Genomic DNA, 22,895 nt, shown 5'->3' with positions numbered 1-22,895 from the left:
CCACCTGGAATGAGGGTGGCACATCGTGGGATTCCCATGCAAATCTGGTTCTGATTTCTCCCATGGTGACTTTTGTTTGTTGCAAGCAGCAGACACAATGACTTCTGCACGCAACCCTATTGCTCACTGGTCATCAGTGAGATCAGTGGAGATTTAATTTTCTTTTGCCTGCTCACAGCATATTCTACGTCACCTACCAGGAAGAGTGAAGATAAACATAAAGAAAAAGAAATTGCTCCACTGTAGCTTTCAGATTGTTTCTGTAGTGCAAACAGCAAAGGCTCAGCAAGAAAACTGGGGGATCACTGCACTCCAACATTGCTCAGGTCACCACGGACACTAAAGAGGGATCTGCATGACCTCTCCATGAGGAATAAGTGAAGCACATAGCAGAGACACACAATTTGTTCCAATTTAGTTAAGATCCTCTTGGCACGCCAGCTTGAAACTGCTTTAGGAAGACTTTATTGAACGGTGTGCAAGAGAACCCATTCATCTTCCAGCCTGTATACAGCCAAAGCTGCTGGTGGAAACTGTTTCCCAATTTCTATCCCAAGCCAGGTAAGAAAACATCCACGTAAGAAATAGCTGCAGTCAAATGCCACACGTATTCAGATGCTGTCACTGCATAGCATGATCCCCGTTCGCCCCAGCAGAGGAGTTGATCCAAATTCACACTAGAGGCTGTTCTGGGGAAAGGATGCCAGGAGGAGCTGACAAGCACGCAGTATTTAGCAGCGTGCGCTGAGAAAAGGTGGAAAAATGTTTTGGTGTCTGCCTCTTGCGGCTTCCTGAAAATGGCTTTTACTCTCTGGGTTAAATATGAATATAACTAAGAAATGATGGCAGCTCTTCATGTGGCAAGGAAAGCTAACAGAGCAATGGGAAAGCTCACTCAAGTGAAACACGGAGTGGTTTAAAGCCAGCAGATGCCTTTTTCCTTTTCCGAATGCTCCTTTTTAGTGCTGTTGTACGGAGCCAATGACAGAAGGTGCTCCTTGGTAGCAACTGGTGCTTAGAAGGCTGGAGGGATGATATTTCATTAAAAGAAATGATAAATAAATGAAACAAATCCTGCCACTCCGCTCCACACCAGCACCTGAGCTTCGGGCACCTGAACCGGGTGCAGAGCCTTTGTGTCTGACCCAGGCATGATCAAAGAAGCACTGAGAAGCAGCGACGATGACCAAATCCAGTGCCTGGTGTTACCCCGGGGGCAGCGGGTGGCACCCAGCACCTGCACCCGAGGAACTGGGAGCTCTAGAGGCACGCTTGCCCAGGCTTTGGGAAGCTCTGCAGCCTCACAGAGCGGGCACAAAAGAGCAAGCATTGCTTGCAAAACAAAGCGCATACCCCACTGGTCACCGGAGTGCTACAAGCTGGAATCAATGCGAGGATTGTGACAGCTGAGAACAAATTCAGCTATGTTTGACAACTTCCAGAAAATATTGGCAGAGGACGGGGAGCCTGCACTGCCCAGCAGCACCTTTGTGAATTGATTAGCCATATAGCAGATGGCAAGCCTGCTGCAGACTGAGACAGCAGAAGATGGCCAGTCTGGCCGAGGAGAACTTGAAGAAGGCTGGGAGGAAAAGCACGTCCTTGTGCTGACAGCCCCCACCATACCTCACAAGTGTCAGATGCGTGGCAGATGAGAAGCAGAACTGATTTTTAGCATTTTCTTCAGTTCTGACTATTCATCACGAGCACCTGCCCAGTGCGTAAAACAGAATTACGTAGCTCAATTTAAACCCTTCACTCTTTCCATTACAAAAATCCTTAAAGACAAAATAAAAGCACTTCTTTCAAAATATCCTTCTGAGCAGTGCTTGTGCAGGTCAGTTTGGAATCAGCTGGTATGTTTGGCAGAACTTGTTACATGCTCTTTATGAGAGCGCACTTGCCTTGAAAGTTTGAATTTAGAAAACAAGTTCTGGACAAAGAGCAAAGGCTTTGCTTCCCTCCTTCTGCTACATATTTTTGGGAGGGGTTTGGCACGCATTTAGGGAAAATTCATAATTCTAATGGTTTTAGGAAATGCCTGGGGCTATTCAGAGCCTGCACAGCTGCTCATCAGTAGCCAGCCATGGCTGAAGGAGCAGAAACTATGGATGGCAGAAATATGCCATCTTTGTCTGGTACAGAACAATGCCTCCGCAGTGAGATACAATGGATGTCTCTTATTTTCCACTAGCCTTTAAGAAAAAAAAAAGGAAAAAAGTGGGGGAGGGAAGGGGGAAGAAAAAGGGAAAACGAAGGATCCCAGTTTCCTTGCAGGGCCTCTGAGCCAAGGGAGCACCATCAAAATGCAAATCCCACTCAGGCCCACAGCAGCCAGAGCCCACGGGAGAGAACCGATGGTGCAGAGATCCCTCAGTGCCCTACTGGTGCCTGTGGGCACCTCCAGCCAAAGGGCAAAGCATCGCAGAGGGGAAGAGCTGAGAAGCGCTGAGAGCAGAGCCGGCCACTCCTCACCCACAGTGTGCATTGCCTCCAGCACCAGAGGGGTTAACCTCATGGCCTGCTGCCATTCAGCTTACAAATGAGACTGCCCAAAAAACCAACAAAGCCAAAGCTTGAAGTCTGTACACTGCTTGGGCCAATAGACTCACACAGAAAAAGTGGGAACGACAAACAAAACAACAGAAATGTAACTTACACAGTAAGATGCCCCAATATGCTCTTACATCTCCACGCTCTAAGCAAGGTTCCTAAATGGGTGGTTTGTGTTTTAAAGTGGGCTGCAGTAACCAGGATTTTAATGAAGTCTCTGACTCGTGACTATCACTGGTGTCTAAATTCTAAGCAAAGACTGACTATGAATAACAGACCGCAAACTACTAGCATTAACACAAATGGCTCCAGTGATTAAGATCTGATGGTTTTACCAACGTTGACAGCAATTTTATGCAACGTGAAAAACCTAAACTATTCATTGATATGGACTTGTCCCCTTTTAGAAGATATATTTTTGTAGTATGTTATGTTATCCTAAATATTTGCTGGTTTGCATCAAATCATCATCAAATTAACCAAGGTTGCACTCAGAGAGCACTGGACATTTACTTCCTATTTGGAAGTGTTTCAATTGCTTCCAAAACACTCATCAAACCTCGCTCACAGCAACTGCCAATCTGTAACAATCCATTTCCTTTGGGAATTTTAATCAGAGCAGCTGATTCAAGCTGGTGATTAGAATACCTGCCCAAAATGCCAAATTTCAAGGCCTCTTGAAGGCACTGCTTCCAGCCAGAGCCAGCACTCCTCCATCCAATGCAGCCAGAAGTGGTGACAGGGCTGCAGCTCCCAGCACGGGGATTCCAGGGCTCAGAGCCCTGGGTGCTTCCTGCTGCCGCCAGAACCAGCCCTGACACCAAGGGGTGAGCTGAAGTGTGCGACGTGGGGCAGCTGGAGCTCTGCACATACAGGCAGTTTGGTAGGCAAGATGAAACTCAATGGGAAGCTCAGCACTGGAAACACAATTGATTACCTCTCCCCATCTCCCAAACTCTTGTCTCTCAAATGAAAGAGTGCTTATTTTGCTGCACTGAATTGGAAAGGTCCTCGACAGAAGAAAACTACGTGCTGTTCCAATCAGTGATACACTTACACACGGCACAGTTTTTGACACTGACATGAAACAAGAGACCAAAGCCAACAGAAGATACTTTGGACTGGTTTGGGAACTTGTCTGCTACATCATCAGTGAGTTTTCAACCAGTTCTCCTCAACAGCCTAAGTTTACAAATAGGATCATAAGATTTCTCTTGCAAATTCTTAGAAAATACGTCCTTAGAAGCCTGAGCAGATTTGTTGTTGTTTTGCTGTTTCTCTTGGCAGGGCTGCACACCACGTACCCAGGAAAGGCTGCGTCAGCATGCAGATCATTCTATACTTTGACACAGATACACGCTCCTCCAAAGTCACTTGTACTCCTTGACATTCCCCATTAGCAATTCTGTGACCATAAGGGAGGGGTCCAGCAAAACACGGGTACTGGCAGAAGGCTTCCGATTGAGATGGGCAGGAAGGTGCTCCGGCTGTGAATCAAGTTGAGAATAGCATGTTCTAATCATCTTAACGCACGTAAGCTTTTATTCATTTAGACACACTTTAAAACTTTGTGAGAATCACTGCAATAATTAACATATTAAAAACTCTGTCGTATCAAAGAAAAACCTTCATATTTTCATGTAATACATTTCTTGGACATTAGATGGCAATCCCCCCACTTCATTTTTCATACCAGGGGCCCATACCCCTTCCAAAATCAAACGCTGCCTTCTTTCCAACAGGTGAGCAGTCTGCTTAACTTGGGGGAAGCAAAGCAGCTGGAAAGCAAGAGGAGAAGCCCGGAGACTCCCCCGCCATTACAGCATCCGTGCTGCTACAGCAGTTCTCCAGTTTCAGTTTTGAACGGGAAACGCAGATGAATAATAACTGCTTTGAGGAATTCTTCTAATAGGGGTAAGATTTGCTTACTATGTCCCTTGGACACCCTATGTCACGACTTGGATGTTTCAGTGACAAAAACCTGCAGGCAGAAGTAGGCAGTTACCTGAATTTCCCCTTCATTTTGAGGGAGGAAGAGAGTTAGGAGAATGAGAAGGGTTTGCGTGGCATTTAACAATATAATTTCTATTCTTGCCAATTAAAAAGGGGCCTCCCAAGGGATATCATTAGTCTGTTTAAATCTTTGCTGGGAATTATAAAACTGAATTTAGAAAAGGGCTATTTTATATCGGTACGTGAAATACACACAACAGGAAGCACCTAGCCACATTTACAGGGGAAGTTCTAGAGACAGAAGACAAAATAAGACACCAGTCATTTAAACAACTTAAATAACAGATAGAATGGATTCAACACACCAGATCAAGTTAATATACCTTGGCCTTCAGCCTCTCACTTGTTGTCATGGTCTACGTGCAGTGTTTCAGAAAGAGGCAAGAATAACACACCTCGTCAACTCTCCAGTGACGGACACGGCAGGAGGAAATCCTTCCTGACCTTCATTAACTCCGTATGATCTATTTAAGTGGCACGACGAGACATTCTGCCACCTATTCATTTCAGCAGTGCGTGTCTGTGATTCATTCACACCAAATTCACTTCCTAAGCTTTCATTTCTCATCTACTTTCATTGTTCGTTGAACGCTCCTTTCAGGGCGAGTTCACCCCTTGTAACACGTCCTCCTCACGGCTGAGTTCTGGCCTTGCAGTACTCCTTAATTCGAGCTCTTGTGCAAATTCACAGGGGATGTGAGAGGGTTGCAGCTCTCCAAAAGCACAGGTAAAATTAATCATAAGACAGGGGTCCACCCACAGCTGGCTACTCAAATAGCTAATTTTTCATGTACTCTACTGCAGACCTAACCTTTTATCCTCACTATCGAGACGGTTGTGTACGTGTGCGTCAAGGTGACAACAATGTGAAAACAGAAGTTCTCAAATGGTACATTATCTCCAATATCAAAGGTCACAAAAGGGTACAAATCGGTAGCTCTCCAGAAGAGACGCTGGTTTTTATGAAAAGTGGGTCAGTTTTAGTTTCATGTAGGTTGTTTGACACAGTGGTTTCTGGCATCACAAGCTCTGGTCTACAGGATACCACAGAGCCTTTGTATTCCTTGCTGTCACTACAGCATTGTGTTTTTCTACCCATTAACCAAGGATAAATGACCTAGATATTGTGCCTATTAAAGCCTCATTTTTCTTTTGCCCTTTTGTTCTTTAGTGTACCATATTATCACATGCTGAACACATTTTAAAGTATTCTCAGTCTCTCATGCCCCTTTTGAAGGAGTAAAGTAGGCTTTTTAGTGTGCTTTTCTGCAGAGTTACTTAGAGTGGAAAATATGAAGGTAATTCAGGGTTTCTCTTTCTGCCTAGTCCCGTGAAGACAATAAGTTCAGCATTTACAGCCACTAATCTATTAGGGAGTATAGCAGAAAACGCTGCAAAAAGCCACAATGCAAATATAAAACATGAACACCAGTTGTGATGTCCCTAAACACTACATTTTATAATTACATCTCTGCATATCATGGGTCACTTTTATTAAAAGCATCATTACTACAGTTGGCAGCAATTTACATCTTATCTTACATGATAGCAGTTTCCAAAGAAAAAAAAAAAATAAAAAGACATCACAACAAAGAAAAACAATACATTTACAAAGTCATGTCTGTAAACTTCAAGGCTAGTTTAGAGTTGAGGTAATGCTGTTTAGCTTTGTGGCTAAAGTAACAAAGTCCTTTAATTTAAAAAAGGTACCTGATTTTTTTCTTTTTGTTTATACCAGTGCATTACAAGATCACGAGACGATTAAACTGTAGCTTTATCCTGTAAGAACCTTCTCCGCGGGTAAATTTCCAAAAGGTACTCTTCACATTCAACAGCTGCCTTATTATTGCTGCGTCTCAAGACAGAGACATTCACACTATCATGAAGATTGTCAGAGAGAGAGTGTGTGTGTGTGGGTGTGCGCGCGCATGTGAGCGGGTGAACTCCCATACAGTCAAAATGAAGCGCGAGTACGATATGTATGGTAAATTTCATCTTGACCTTCACAGCAAAACAAAATAAAAATAAAAAAATTAAATATATAACTTCATCCTTCCTTTAAGCAGCACTTCCTTCTATTAGTGCCACTTGATTACAAATTGCTGCTTTTCATAATACCAATGGTACCAAAAGAAAAAAAAAGCAGAGCATTATGTCAATTTCCTTAAAAAGACATGATCACCTCTCAAATTTCATCTCTCCTAGGGATAATAAATAATGCACTGCACAATACTTAATGACCAAGATACCTTTTGACACATCTGTATAACATGACTTGAACTTTTTTTTTTGCTACACTATGTTACAGAACAGCTTATAAAAACTAAGTATGGACATTAACTGTGAGTGTAAACAGTAGGACTACCACTTGTCAAAAGTTTAAAACACTTCAACTGTAACTGGTACTGGTTATTCATCATTTTCATTGTTTTCTATTTCTTCCCCCCCATCAAGTGAGTCTAATTCTTCACCCTGTGCTATTTCGTCTTCTAAAACGGAGGAATCTGCAGTTTTATCAAGGCTCTCCTCTGCATCACTGCCTTCCAGGTTTTCTTCATCTTTAAAGGCAGTTCCTTCAGTTTTGTCAGTAGCCTTCTCTTCGTTGGAGCCCACTGCATTCTGAAGTCCTGCTAGTGCTGGGAAACCAGGCAGAGTCAATCCTCCCAGTCCCGGAGGTAGAAACATAGATGGATAGAACAGGCCAGGAGCCATGGTAGACAGCAGGAAAGGATTGAAGGCCAGAGGGTTTGTGGGCAATCCAGTGTTGGTGGTGGTGGTAGTGGTGGCAGTGGCGGTAGTCGCCGCAGTAGCAGCACTGACAGATCCATTTGCAGAGTCAGTAGCAGAAACAGTGTCTGTGCTTTTCTCAGAGTCTTTGTTCTCCTCTTCATTCTCATTTTTCTTCTCTTCAGCTTTTGAAGCGCCATCCTCAGTCTCTCCTTGACCGGAAGCAGTAGTGGCATTTCCAGTAGTAGCCGTTATTGGGTTATTCAACAATCCACTTAGTCCAAACATATTGGGCAATCCTGCCATCCCTGGCAACATCAGAGGCAACATGGCAGCCGGATTTTTAGCATCCCCCCAGCAGCAGCAGCTGTTGCTAGCCCTGGCGGAAAGCCCATGAGGCCTGCGAGCTGGAGAGACTGCAGGTTCTGTAGATTCTGGAGGCTGGTGAGGTCCATTCCAGCAAACAGACTGTTCATTAGTAGTGGGTTGATTCCCGAAGTTGATGCTACAGCAGCAGCTGCTGCAGCTGCTTTGGCAATTTCACTTTTTGGCCTTCTTCCTCTTCTGCTTGCTCCTTCCTCCCTCACAACAGGTCCAGTGAGAAGACGGTCAAACATAGACTCTGGAACAAAACCCTGAGAAAGGGATGCAGAAAGGAGTTTTATTCTCTAGTAGCTTTTGTAGCTTTCAGCATTTAACTAGCTATAATGAAAGAAATTGAAGGGATTTTACCACATTAATTTTTAATTCGAAAAGCAGTTTGGTTTTCAAACCTGGCAAATCAACAGTTTTCAAATAAAAGGTAGCAAAGGTAACTCATTGATGCTACAAAGTACCAAGGCGATTACTGTTTCTGCTATGCATGTGAAAAACACCTAGTTTAGTAACTGCTTAATGTACAAATACCTGTATTTATTAAGAACTGCTGCTTACTAAATGAAAAAAATACAAAATAATAAACAAAAACAAGTAACTAATACTTTTCTGTACCTGATTTTTCCATATACTGCAATCCCACTCTAGAGAAGCCTTCTATCATCCTTCCCATTAGCTGGCTAACTCCCATCCTGACACTACAATTTCCTCAGCTCAGAACTACTAGCTATGAGATAAAGGACTTAATCATCAGTGCTTGCCTGCAGAAATTTACACAACCTTCAACTTTCCTGCACTGTAACCTAGAGCGAAGCATGGAATTAAAGTTTCACTTACAGACTGTTTAACAATGTCAGTCCAATCTGGAGCAACAGCAAATTCAGGATTTTCTTCTAACCATCTTGGCAAGTCCTTCATTGGAGGGGCCATAGCTCCACCCATCTAATGCAAAAGATAAGGTAATACTTAAAAACACAAACAAAAACCAACCAACCCAAACCACAAAACTGTACATTTTCCATTTGTGCACTTTCATCTACAAAGGATGAAAGTAAAGAATTTCAATTCACATAGTGGAAAACTGAACTGAAACTTCCTAGTGACATAAGAATTGAAAAGACCATGTTTAAAAATATACAGCAAAACGTCACAGTCCAGGCAGTGCTAGTAATTAAATTCATACCAGATGCAAAGAAATAATATGCTATAAAATAGGAGTTGCTCAACTTAAATGACTAGTATGAGCATACCATTTGTAAAGGAGAAATCAAAGATTCTGAGTGATAGTAAGAATAAATGTCAGTGCCAAATTAAACTTTTTAAAGAAGAAAGTTTGGAACAGAAAGCCTGTTTTCAACATGCAAAGACATTATTAAACAATTCAAACAATTTCATTGAACTTAGTTTTTACCTTCTTCCCATTTCGCTTATTTACAACAGGTACCCTTTCTTCTCCTGTCAAGGTGTTTATATCCAGTTTATTAGGGTTTCGACATCTGTGTCGTTTTTGTTTCGGCTTCTGAAATGAGGAAAACAGCACATCTGCACTCTTCTGGAAAGAAGAGAAATGCGTTGCTTTTTAGCTTTTCATTTTCTTGACAAAAACAAGAATTATGACACCTCTTCTACCAAAAATTTTAAGAAGGGGTCAATTACTTTACCCTCAAAAAAATCTTTTCCTGAACATATATAGAAATCCTGGTGCCTCCTGAGTATTTAGATATCATAGTAAGTGTGGCTAAGATGAAAATCTCCACTGAAATCTAATGACTACACTGAATTTGAAAAAATTTATTTCCATATCTGTAAAATTAACTTCCATACTAATCTAATACAGCTACACTTTTAAAATCACATACTTACTGGTACATAACTTGGCATATCTACAGTGTAAGTAGGATGCAATTTAAGCCATTCAACTAAGTCCTTGTTTTTGGGAGCATCTTCTCCCACCAGCCTGGTCCCATCCTCTAGATTGATTACAGGGATGCGAGTGTCTGGATCCAATTGACCAGGAGATGGAATGTTCCTTGCTGGTAGAGCCTCCATATCTTCTTCAAAAGCTTTGGTCACTTCTGCATCCTCCTGAAAACATTAACACCAGTATTACTTCTCACTTTAAGGCAGCAGTTACCTGGGAGAAATTATTTCAAGGGCTAAAGTTAAAGGCTCAAGACAGCAGTTAATAAATGTTTCCACTATGTAAAGCAGTCACATTAGGGGATTTTGTGAAGTTAGAATCTTTGAACATTAAAGAATAGACAAAACAGTTTTCATGCATTATCAGTTAATGGTCTCCAAGACCTTCACTTCCTACAGAAGAGAGAAGGTAAACTTAAGCCTCAAAATGTATGTTATAATATACTATATTTCAAAGGAAAAAATGTCTTTTTGAAAGTACGAGCTAGTTAAAACTAAATCACAATCTGCTATAGTAAAAACTTGATATAAGCAACATTTTGTTTTGTTCAAAATTAAATACAAAGCAAAAGCTGGCTGGGTAAGAACTGTACGTTATTATTTGCTAGAGAATAACACTGTAAACTCACATTCAGAAAGTACTAGACACAGAAGAACAAATAGGAGACAAAAAGGTTGTTGTCTTACTACAGTCAATGATGTCCGTTTGTTGCTCATAAATAACAGATCAAGCCCTTCTACATTTTTCCTCCTTCCTCTCCTCCTCTTCATGGGCGGTTCTCCATCTATTAAAGAGCCATTTAGTAGATGCCTTGTGGGTGTGCGTGAAAGACCTGCTTGCAGCAGCTCCATTTGAGTTTTAAAGGCATCAGACACGGGTGTGGAGACATTAGGCAAGATAAACTTTGAAGTAACAGATGAAAAATTTGAGGTAGAACTTGTTGCCTCTCGTGAGGCCTTTGATAAATCTACAACCTTTTCTTGTCCATTTTCTGAGACCACCTGAGACTCACGTAACTGGGCAACCATTTCCATAAGATTTCTTCTTTTGGCAGCTCTCTCAGCCTCGATTTCAATTTTTCTTCGTCTCCTCCTCCTCTGACGTGGAACCGATAAATTGAGTGCATCTTCCTGATGAAATACGAAGATTTCCAAACATTAACACAGCTCTGTTAACTACACTGATTTTACAACAGAATGAACACGTAACTCAGAAAACAGAGCCTTTACTTTACTGAAGGAAACACTGTCTTTTATTTTTCCTATTTTATTCAAAGGAATGCTATTTTTTCATATTATGCAAAATAAGTTCACAAAAGATAAGAAGCTTTCTGTACGAATGAGAAGGATGGGGCCTTGCCTTTGACAACTGAGGAGAAGCAGTGATGTCTTCACTGCCACTGATGCTGGCTTGACCAATCATGGAGAGCTCTGCAAAGCTCCTTTTTTGCAGAGGGCTGTCCACAGCTGTTGGAGTATACCCAGGTATGAGCCCCTGGAAATCAAACATCTGGCGCCTATTTACTGGCCACTTCCCTTTCAGCACTGCTTCACAGATGTTGTCTAATCGGTTGATCATTACTCGGTCCTGTGTAAAGGAAAAGTACATAATGAACCTTTAGTGAGAAGGTTGCCTGTTAAACTCAAATGAATATAACTACTCTGTGTAGTTCAGCAAAGCTTAAGAAAGACATTAAAAAACAACTATTTCTTTCCAGACCAGGATAAACTGATCACCTGAAAAAAACTAATACGTAAGGAATTTTGTGGAATAGAACTAGAATTTAAAAACAGCATTTATATTGAGATGAAGAAGGAAGACAGATCAAATTTTCTGTTGGACAGTGTACCAACAGACTTTAACAGAAACTCACAATTGTTTTACGCTTCTCACTTGAGCTGTCAGCAAACTCAACAGTTCGGAAGGAAAAAAAAATCAAAACATCTGCAATGAGTATTTTAAAACTGCAGTTCTTGAGATCCAAGAGGCTGGATCTGCAATTCTGTCCTAGGAAGTGGATCCTCATTAGCGTCACTATTAATAAAGTTCAACATTATGAAACAAGCACCAACCTAGGGACATCTAATGAATGTCAATTTTCATTCCACACCCATTATCACTTCAAATTTCACTGAAGCGTGTACACTAAAAATCTCTGATTATGTGTATTAGTCTACTTATGATGAATCTACATAGATTAGGGATTTGTTTTTATACACTATAACTGAAATAAGATTTTAGTTCACGTTTCCAAAATACATACTGAAAGCAAAGAAGATGAGTATAATTCTTTTCCATTTTAGTATTCAAGTACATTCCATGTTAGCTTGTCTGAAGTAGTAGAAACTTCAGAACTATGAGAAATACTGCTGGTTAGGGAATATGAGCATCAGTTAGCTTCCTGAACAGCAAAACAGCGCAAAGGCCACTAGCAAATCTCAGCAGCTGCAACAGACTGCTTGCTTTCTCCAGGAATAAGCCTATTAAGAGCAAGGTCCCCCCCGCCCTACCCCATCCCCTCCCAAACCAGATGGCCCTGTTATGGTGATTAGTAAGCTTAAGACTATTACTACTTTATTTCTCTCTCTGCCCTTACTGCAAAGGAGAGTACTAAATTATGTATGGATTTACTACGATGTTACAGTTTGATATTTTTCAAAAAATAAAAATAAAAAAAATTGTGTTAGATATATTTCTGCACTGCTACCAAAATAAGGTAGAGCTTTATCCTATGTAAAATTGCTGCTTGTATTTGCAGGACACCTTAATACAATTACATCTGTCAACATTACATAATGGCTTAGATCATGTAGGTCACCAGTACCCATTTCCCCATCCCAAACTGAAAAGGTGATCTTGCAGAATCTCTGCTCTCCTTGCAGACTGCACTGCAGATGAAATCTAGAATTCAGAGTCATAAATTTGCTTCCATCAAAAATGGTGTAAGAGGTGTCATTCTGCACTCAGTTACAAGGCCTATAAGGAACTCATGTCTGTCAGCAGTTTGTTGTTTTACAGTAAAGCAATTCTGTTCATTTCCTCCACTAATTTGTACACAATTGAACAATAAAAAGCCATTTCAAAAATCATTCTCAGAATTAAGTCTCATGTTCACTAGAAGCACAGAACTGTACAATGCTCTCTTTGGAGCATACTTCCCTCATATTATCTGTATTGAAAACTATGCATCCCATCCTACCCCCAACCAACCTTAGGCCAGAAAGAAAAGGCAAATGTTCTCTCATGAAGCAGCTGGACCACAGAAGGATCCCCATCTTCCATGTAGAATCCATCGCGTGTTTCATCCCTTGCGGTACTCATAGAGGCATTGCTTTCTTCATCAAAATTCTTACCCTGAGAGACTGCTCCTGCTGAATAATGATCATGACCAAGAATTAACTACAAAAGTTCCCAACCATCCAATGTCAACCTCAATAGATAGGTTAAGACAAGCATATTTGATACCATACTTGTAACTCATGCTTCTGTTCTATCATTATTACAACAGAGCCTTAGCCTTCTGCACATGGCACAGAAATTATGCTTACTAGATCAGTAAGTTATCTTGGAAATCATCCCTCACAAGGAAAAAAAATCCTACTAAAGGTGGATTGTTTTAACTTTTATGGTTTGGTGTTTTTTTTTTTTTGTTTGTTTGTTTTTGGAAAGTTTATCTAGCCACCTGATACATAGAAAAAAAAGAAACTGCTAAACATAGCCTATCCAGGCTCCAAAACAGCTCCATGTATGCCACTTACCAGCTGGCACAAGTCTGAACAGCTGTAGGACTCAAGCTAAGCAAGTGCTTAGGACTGACCTGACCAAAGCGTTACCTTCAGGTTGGGAGGACTCTTCTGATTTGTCATCATCATCCAGTTTCTCCTCTTCATCTTCTTCTGAACCTTTTTCAGAGATTGATTTTGGGTCTACGTCTGTACTCATTTCTACATCTTTCAATTCACATTTAACAGAGCCAGTCTCAGCCTCAGCATCACAATCCTGCTTAGTGTCTTTATCTGCAATATCTGTCTCTTCCTTGATATCAGACTTTTCTTTGGCTGCTGGATTTTCAGATCCTTCAACTTTAGACTCCGTTTGTTCTGTACTTTTTTCTTCTTGTACTGGTGTGGATGGGACAATAGGTGGTGTTTGACTGCAGCCAGCACCCACAGGGTGTAGAGAAGAGACAATATTTGCATTACCCGTCCCTCTGTTTTGAGCAAAGTTTTTGTGGGCCTCAAGAAAAGACAGCTCAGGATCATTCAGAATGTGATAATCTGTCCTACTGACTCCATGTTTAGCAGCACCAATCAGTAAGTCTTTGTCATGTTTACCACACTCCCACCACTCCGGCAGATCCAAGCTTGGTTGGCAAAGTTTTAGCCTCTCCCCCAGCTGTGGGTGATGAAGAACCTGTTCACGGATTTTCCGTAACAGCTCTATGCGATATAAAGTTCTGGAAGCACGTTCTTCTGTGATTGGTTCAATCATAGTAGAAAGATCAGGTGGCTCTGCAATGACATCAGTTTGCACTGTTTAACACTGACTAGATGTATGCCCATCTCTAAATCATTGCACCTAGGAATCAAGTTTCAACAATGGTGCCACCTATTAATAGTTACGTCCATTTCTGCAGTCAGTAAAACTTACCGTCATCTGGCTTGACTGGCATTCGGCACACTCGTCTACACATATTCACAAAGCCATTAAAATACTTCTCCAAGCTTTCATCGGATTTTTTATCAAGCCTGGCAAATGCTCTGAATTGATTCCAGTCAAATTGATGTTTTATAGGATCAAAAATAATTCCAAAAGTAGACACTACACGATAAAAATCGGCTTCTTCTCTTCTTGTCCATCTATTCAAGGAAGAAGGAAAAAAACAGACCACTTAGTTAAAGGCGAGCCCGAACAGTTTGGATACCCCCAGGCCCATTTAGTTTATACTTTCAAAGCAGAAGTACTGGCAACACACAAAATTAATTGAGATTTAAAGGAAAATATCACTGAGAAAACTCACTTTTGTCGTTTTTCAGTTATTATAGCCTCCCTTTCTGCTTCTAGTGCCCTCACTTCTTCCCGAGGCCGACGTCTCCTGCGGTCAGTCTTCATTAGTGCCTCTTGCCTCATTTGTTGCCTTTTATAGCTGCGCTGATAGGCAGTAATGAGGCGACGCAGACGGGTAGTCAGGGTTGAAGTGTTGGGCCAGTAGAGTTGGCCTAACTCAGAATTGCTTTCACTGTGCTTGTCTAGAGAATAGAGAAGTATTTGTGCACTGCAAAACCACCACTAAACATTTCAAAGTTTCTAAGGCTAAAACTGGATTCCTGTCTGATCAGATAAGAACATACGCTTCATTAATATTAGTGCAGAACAAATTAGAAACAGGATAACTACACTGGTAGGAAATAAAAAATAGAATAAAACCATCTGACTCCACAAACACAAATGACTGTGAAGCATTTAAAGATAACTATCAGGTATTATTATTCAATGTTATGAATGCAAACATATTAAGAATACCCTTAAGTATTTAAATTAATGCAGTAGAGCTTTAAATGTGTTACTAAGAAGATCATTCCATCTCTGTGAAAACACCTATGCTTATGATTTACCACTTCATTATTTTCACTTAAACTTGGCACTTTTCCTCCATACTGAGGAACTTATCTACTGCAACTTCAAGATCATCTCAGCAAAAGCATCAACAGCAGCATAAAGAAACATCCAGTTTTTATCATCACAATTTCTACTATGTAATTAGAAACTCAGAAAGCCTTAACGTGGGATTATTCAAACAAGGTAAATAATTGTTTTGAAACACATGAAGCATGAAGAGATTTGGCACTACGAAGTTTACCGTGATGTTTTCCCAAAACACAACCCATTTCTTCATGTGCTAATAAAAAGTCCACCTTTGCCTAAGTGGTCTATTTTTGTCTTTTCAAAATTTCTTTAGTATAGTCTTACTTGAGTGGATTTCGATGGACTCTTCTTTGTCTTCTGGAGGTGAGTTTGCAAATTCCTTTGGGAGAAGACAGAAGTTATTTTAGTTTTCAGCTCTGACCATATGTTATTGTTTGCAGAAAAAAAAAAAGATGTTATCTTTCAAATACAGCAGAAAAGTATCTTTGTAAGGCGTGTTTATCTGGTGGCTCACAAACATAAGAATTACATTAGAATAAACATGGAGTGTTAGTTATGTTTATGAATACTTGTAATTACAGAAACTTGAAGTTCTTACATCAATTTCATCCTTGAAAGGAGTTCTGGTTGGCTTATATTCTGGATCTTCATCCTCTCTGTCGAATTCACCTCTAAAAAATTATTTAAAATAAACGATTTAAATAAATATTGCTTTTGAAAGGTTATTTTTCTGGAAAGAAAAGCAAAAAAGCTACAAAAGCCGTCAGAATGCGTACCAAGCTACACATTTATATTTCATGCTCAACCGTGTAAGCAATTTTACATACTTTTTACATTATGTGATCACTTCAGATCCTCAGGCAAGATGTAAGCAGAATATGACACATGAACTCATGCCAACGTATACAATGCTGATAAAGTTTATTAATTTTTTCATGTCGTCCTTACCCATCACCGCCATCTGCTAACATGTCTGTCCCTCTCTGTTCAGCAGCTATGGCCTTTGCATCAGGCATGCCAACCCGTTCCAGAAAGCACAGTGTTGAATCAGCTCTCATGGAATTGTACTTCTCATAACCTGCGGAGTGGGAAGCTAATTTTTTTTTGTTTGTTTGTTTTTTTGTAAAGATATGATCAACTGTAAAAAGAACAGTTTAGGTAGTGAAATACAATTTTCTGGGTTCATTTATTTTTAAATAAAATTAAAGAGCTGTAACTGTGATTTTAAAGGAATTATTTCATAAAAAATGATGCATTTTTCCCCAGTAGTTTTCATTTGTGTAATAACATTTTTCATATTGATATATTTAATCAGCACAGAAACATTTTAACATCAGTAGCATTAACAAACAGTAAAAATTGAATAGTTTTTTCAATGTAATCTCTTTATAAAGTGACAATCTTTCACCAAAACTAACCCCACACTTCCATAAAGATTCCTACGTAACTTTTACAGTGGTTCTCCATATTCAGCACTCCCTACTGCAAACACGCAGATATGAATGGAAGCACAAACACACACACACACACACACACACACACTCTCTCTCTCTCTCTCTCACACACACACAAACACACTCTCTCTCTCTCTCTCTCTATAGCTCCAGCCTTGCTGGAACCCTCAGCGTAGGCTGTGAAAATGCTGCATACATGGGTTATACGTAAGGCCAACGAACCTGTCTTATTAGGTTTAGGATGATGCATGTCAGTAAGATGACACTGTTCCCTCTATGGTTTTCAAACTGCTGTTTGCTTTTTTACTGCCCAAGTTGACTAGATGGAAAATGGCAGATCCCAACAGTGCACTGCAGGAAAATGATTTTTAGACTAGACTTGCCTCAGCTGAGCCCACAAAACAGAGCTGCTGTACATAGGCAGAACAGCACAATTCAATTAGGATTTGTACTACAACACACTGCTCCTAACTGCTGTAGAGCCTCAAGCCAAACTGTAATCATGAAAGGTTTTATAAGCCATCATTCTCCCCTTTAGTCAGGCTGGGCTGCTGAGAATACCTCTGCGACCTCCAGAGAATTGGGATTATAATCAGGAATCGCTCACTGTATATATCATGCCAGCTCTGCATCCCCAGCCTTTCAAAGTTAACAAGGCTGCATCCCACTCAAGGGAGCCGGGAGTTCTCAACACTGACATTTGTGAAATATTGCTTGGAACAAAGCCCAGGAGGCACTTGTACAGATTAATAGCAGAGGTTAAGCCCACCGTCCACTTTGACACTGGTTGGCAGAGTTAGCAAGTGAAGCAGTGCTGGAAGCAAAGTTTATGGAGATCTATCTTACTATTTGGCTATTACTTAAACAAATATGGCTTTGTTTTATTTACAGCCAAGAAAGTAATGTTTTCTTCTCAAATGTTCTGCAAACATTTAAAAACAGCATCTGATATTTACAGCTCATATTAGGTTTTTAATGCAGGCAAGAAAAAAAAAAGGGAGATACAAGCCAACAGTTCTTTGGAACAATACTTGTTAATATTATGACTGAACAGTCCTACACGCAGAAAGCTTTACAACTGAGTTTTGTTCAGAGTGAGACACCACTTACCGTGTTTGAATACTCCAATTAAAAGGGATTTATCCGCCTCCTTATCCCACCAGTCTGCAGGAACTTCAGCATGGAACGGCTCAGGTATCCATACATCTACTTCACTATAAAGACAGCATTATAAACATTTGCAAAGATGACTGGACAAAAATGTTAGAAAGAAAGAGAAGTGGTTCACACCATTTTGTAAATATGCTTCTTGAGAGGGAAAAAACAACACCAATTAGAACACATGGGAAAATTACTTTGGATTGTTTAAAAGGAAACAATGAAAAAATATTAGGCTATTTTAGGAGTAAAATGCCAGTGGTTACCCAAACACACTCATTTACAATCTTAGTATTTTTAAAAAAACAAAATTAAAATTGAGTTATAATAATTCTTCAATATTAGCAATACTGAAAAACCCATATCTGTAATTTCCCACACTGTTCCCTCCTCCAAGAAAACTACCCACCTCGTTTGATAAAATAATAATGTGGCTTGCGAACACATTTAACAGGAAGCACGACAACCTTTAAATGCTAAAATTATTATAGTACACGTGCTTTACATAAGCCAGTATCATAAAGCAAAAAAAATAAACCTGCACTTGCACTAACCTTGAGTCAGCACCCTCTAAGATCCTGTCTGCTTGGTCCCCTATAACTTCTTGTCGTAGATAGTACAGCATGCGGACACGCAGCAGGACCCTGGAGAGGAAGGCAGAGGGGGGAAAAAGTTCTTAACTTCAGGACTGTTTGCCAACAGTGGCTTTTGGCAGCTGCTGCTGTTCATCCATCATCCTGCCAAGGCTGATTAGCCATGCTGTATGGTAGGCTTGAAGCGTGACAGATGGTGGCACATAATCACCTCTGTGTGGTGCTTTCTGCTGGCTTCCAACAGGCCTGCCTGGCAACCGCTTACACTGCACAGAGAGGGACCGAGCGCAGCCCGGCCCCGGCGCATTTCATTTAGTTCTACCTAGTGCAGCTTGTGAAGTTTAGACACGTACTCTACCACTGCCTCTGAAGTATTGAAGCAAGTTTGTAAACAACTGAGCAGATGGCTTTCAGTAACTGTTCTGCTTCATTATCTCATAAAATTTCCTCAGCTGCTGCCTTAATACCATTTTTGGAAGCACATCAGAAGTTGTAGGAATAAACGAGATATAAAATCTGGTTTTACTACCTTACAATAAACCCTCAATATGGAATGTCAGGTTTTTCAGATTATACAACTTTTTGCTTCCGAGAATGGGAGGAAAAAAAAATAATCCTCCATTTCCCCTAGGAGATATTAACTATTTTTACTCTCTATAGTTCAAACTGCTATTTAATTTTACCTGCACACAACATAAGTGCCATAAGGAAGTGAAAAGTCTTCCTTGCCCGTGTTTATTTTTTCCCACCCCTGCAACACTACGGTTGTTTTTGGGACCGCTGTCAGGTGTTGTAGCAACAGCTTAAGCTGGCAGGAGAGAGAATGGCAGACTGGATTTTCAAGGAGAGTAGAAAAGAGGTCATCACTACAGAAAAAATGTCTCCCTGAAAATAATCAAGCTCTCCCATGTTTACCCAATTCAGGGCACCCCCTGCTGCCTAGTTCATGAAGTAGAATCAGCACCAGCTAAAATGGAGATTATTCTGCCTGCCTTCTCCCTGTATCCAAATCCATCACGGCTACTGTTGAATTGCTGCTCTCTTGGAGCAGTAAGGGTAACTGGGGAGGCAGTAATCTGATCGCCCAGTTGCATGAAAAATTTAGACCACCACCAGTTTTGAGAACTCCTTGTTAGAGATCTGACGCAATAGAAGCGATATCTAGTTTTACATGCGTTACCCAAGTAGTCCTTGGAAGAGTAGGGATTTGAATCAAGGTCATTTCTACAATTCAAAACATGTCAGACACGACTTTTTGTATGTTTTGATAACCGGGACCAGTGAGGTGCCCCTTTTCTATGTTTGGCTATAGAAATAAGCTGCTGAGGGTCTCTATCATCTTTGTATTAAGTAACAACAAATGTTACATCAAGCCAAAGGAAAAGAAAAAAAAACAACCACAAAACTAAACCAAAATGCAGAGGTTCTCTGCACCTTTCAGTAGTCCTCCACATTAAAGCAGCATGCATGTCACACACGAGACGAGGACACCCTGCTCTTACTTATCCAATACATATTGCTATCTGATGAAGGAAATTACTCATACTTTCAACTGGCTTCTACCTCAGCTTGATTTTACCTGGGCTAATCATGTTGCTTCTACAATTCACTTAGTCCTGGTGGGTCTAGGAAGTGAAAGAAAAAGGACAGCAACTGAAAATATTCTTGTACAGTGATACATCAGTCTTCCTGATCCTTCTAATTGTTCTACTGTATTATTTCAGCAGCACTATTTTAAAAATGAGTTTAAGGCTGATCTGCAAACTGATATAGCAAGTAATGAGGACATGTTACCTGGGAGAGCAAAATAATGTTACAGGAAAAAATTTAATTTAAGAGGAAGTGAAATGTAATAACCGAACTCAGTAACAGCTTAGAGAAAAGTCAAAAACCAGTTCACTTGCATGTGCACTTGCTAACATAATTCTCTAAATATCTGTTCTCATCAGCTGCGAATTAAGCTTGGTTAGCATCCAGAAATGAACTAATAAACCTTTTAAATGTCTTATCTCCTTCACATCACACCCCCTCTGTTGACAGGCCACAGATATTTTTGAAATCAATAATTTCTTTCTAATAAACAGTTTTAATAAGACCATACGTATTAAAAGCATAAAGACAGCTTTACACCTGTATGCTATATACCCAGTGAAGAACACTGTTGAAAGAAGTTGACACAAAAATAACTAAGATATTACAAACCAAAAGCAAAGAAGAGATGCACTTGAGAGACATTCATTCAACAATTAAGCAAAGGTTCTGGTGAAGAACCTTTTCCCAACGCCCAACCTGACTCTCCACTGACACAGCTCCATGTCATTCTATCAGGTGCTGTCATTGTTACCATAGTGCAAAGATCGGAGCTGCCCCACTGCTACCCTTGTGAGAAGCTGTAGGCTGCTACAAGGCCTCATCCCCTCAGCCTTCTCTGCTCTGGGCCCAACAAGCCAACTGCGACTCCTCATGCACTTTCCCCTCTAGACCCCTCACCATCTTCATAGACCTCTCTTGGATGCTCTCTAATAATCTCATTTTCATCTTATATTGTGGTGCTCAAAATAGCTCACAGTGCTCAAGGTAAAGCCATGCTAATGCAGAGCAGAGCAGGATGTTCAGTTGTCAAGAGAAACAGATTTAAGTGAGGGTATATTCTTTTCCCCATATGCTATTAAGAATTACATATTTGATTTCATTCTTATTTATTAAGTAGAAAACACATTTCTTCGTAAATGTTTTAAGAATGGATCAATCATAAAGAGCTTACAGAAACATCCAGATATCTGCTAAGATGATTATCCCCCAAATTAGAAGCAATAATGCTCTTTACATCCTATTAAACAGCCCCATGCTCTATTAAAAACATTCCAAAGAAGTCACAGACTTTTGAAAAACATATAATAAAAAGCATTAAATAAAATAATACTTACTTATTACAATGATGTTTGAGATGTTTTCTATAGCTGTCTTCTTGAAATAATACATCCGGATTACAGGTGGTGAGCCAATCAGCATCTTGAAGCATTGGCTGTGAACTCTGGGCTTTTACTTTCTTGCCTTTCCTCCCTCTGGGCACTGGCGCAGACAGGCCTATACAAATCCCCAATTATATCTTATACAGTCTGAATAGAAAAGCTCTCACACCAAACTGCATTACAAACACACATTTACAGCTAAGTATCACTGCTTTATTAGTTCCACTGTGGGCAACAAGACTATCAAAAACTGAACAGCAACATAATTTATCTGGAAATTGTGAATAACAAAATCAACCAAAACTACCATGCAAATTTAGGTGTGAAGATTTCAAAAAATTCAGAGAACTATCCAGAAAATGGTGTTATATAAATATTTCTTCTAGAAACACTCATGAATCTGAATGGCCACAAGGAAACAAGCTTTATGATTTATGGCCATTTGAAAGAGCTTAATTCCAGCAGTAGGCGATACTTAAAAACTATGTTAGAATATTTGTTCAAACTGCTTTATGAGCAAGAGCACTGCACTCTACAAAGCATCTGAGGGTGACTTCCCCTTTAAGTACTGACCCAGTCAAAGCCCACCTTACTCATAAAATCTGACAAGATCCTACAACATGTCAGAACAGCTATAGTTTAAACTAAAGACATAGCACGACTGAAGCAATTCTTTCCTATTTACTAGCATCATTATTTGATTGTGGTAGACATACCGGAATGATTAACCAAAGCTCGAGTTTGCCCATCTGCAGTTGGAGTGATCAGATCCCAGATGAAACTTTTGATATTTTCATCCCCTTTGTAATGATTAAGGCAATATACCAGGATAGTCCGGCAGATGGTTTCCACATCTTGTTCCGTTAGCTGACGTTTATAGCGCCCATGTGAGAGGATGTCAGTCCAACGACCCCAGCTACAAGAAAAATATGCTCAATACAACAGCTAGGGCACTGGTATTTTAATTTGTGACTTTCAATTTAACTCCTGGTGTCAAGCAAGTTAGGACCTCCTGTATTGCCACTAATGCATTCTGCGTTTGCACGTTACATTGGGGAATCCCACTTACAGCACCAAAGAGTTAAGAATGTTTATTTTACAGAACAGGCAATAAGTTCACTGCTCGTAAAGCTGCAATTGAACTACACTCAAAATAATAAAGTACATATGTTTAACTCTAATGGTCCCAGTAAACTACGAACAGGAAATTCAGCCAATTCCTACAGTCATGGGATTTGGGGAATCAGTTTTATTTTGATCCTGAAATTCATTATTAGTGACTGCTGTACATAACTTTCTAGAAGTAAAGCCAGTCCTCCTGAAGCCCGTTGGAATAGTAGTTAAATACAGCTACTTGCTTGCAAAGAGATAAAAATTCGGACTGACTGGTATATCCAACGGGAAAAATAAGGCATCAATTAGTTGAAATCAAGTACCATCAAAACATGAGAACTATGCTAAAAAGCTCTGAATTGACTTGATT

General features: G+C 40.2%; 1 protein-coding gene across 1 annotated transcript in view; it reads right to left on the bottom strand.

Moving 5' to 3' along the window:
• Nucleotides 1–6,036: 6,036 nt before the first annotated feature.
• The window catches only part of CHD7 (chromodomain helicase DNA binding protein 7), a 108,965-nt gene continuing 92,106 nt past the window's right edge, over nt 6,037–22,895 (bottom strand). Inside the window, 18 exon segments of the mRNA XM_019614055.2 lie at nt 6,037–7,649; nt 7,652–7,928; nt 8,506–8,610; nt 9,080–9,220; nt 9,532–9,753; nt 10,276–10,719; nt 10,949–11,176; nt 12,800–12,960; nt 13,423–14,100; nt 14,240–14,448; nt 14,610–14,838; nt 15,560–15,614; nt 15,834–15,906; nt 16,184–16,313; nt 17,800–17,903; nt 18,402–18,491; nt 21,368–21,527; nt 22,129–22,328. Coding sequence (XP_019469600.1) covers nt 6,976–7,649; nt 7,652–7,928; nt 8,506–8,610; nt 9,080–9,220; nt 9,532–9,753; nt 10,276–10,719; nt 10,949–11,176; nt 12,800–12,960; nt 13,423–14,100; nt 14,240–14,448; nt 14,610–14,838; nt 15,560–15,614; nt 15,834–15,906; nt 16,184–16,313; nt 17,800–17,903; nt 18,402–18,491; nt 21,368–21,527; nt 22,129–22,328 — 4,180 coding nt within the window. The 3' untranslated portion in view covers nt 6,037–6,975.

Source organism: Meleagris gallopavo, chromosome 3 (assembly GCF_000146605.3).
Source record: "Meleagris gallopavo isolate NT-WF06-2002-E0010 breed Aviagen turkey brand Nicholas breeding stock chromosome 3, Turkey_5.1, whole genome shotgun sequence".
NCBI lineage: Eukaryota > Metazoa > Chordata > Aves > Galliformes > Phasianidae > Meleagris > Meleagris gallopavo.
The sequence above is the reverse complement of the archived record's forward strand: the minus strand, read 5'-3'. Positions and strand labels throughout refer to the sequence as shown.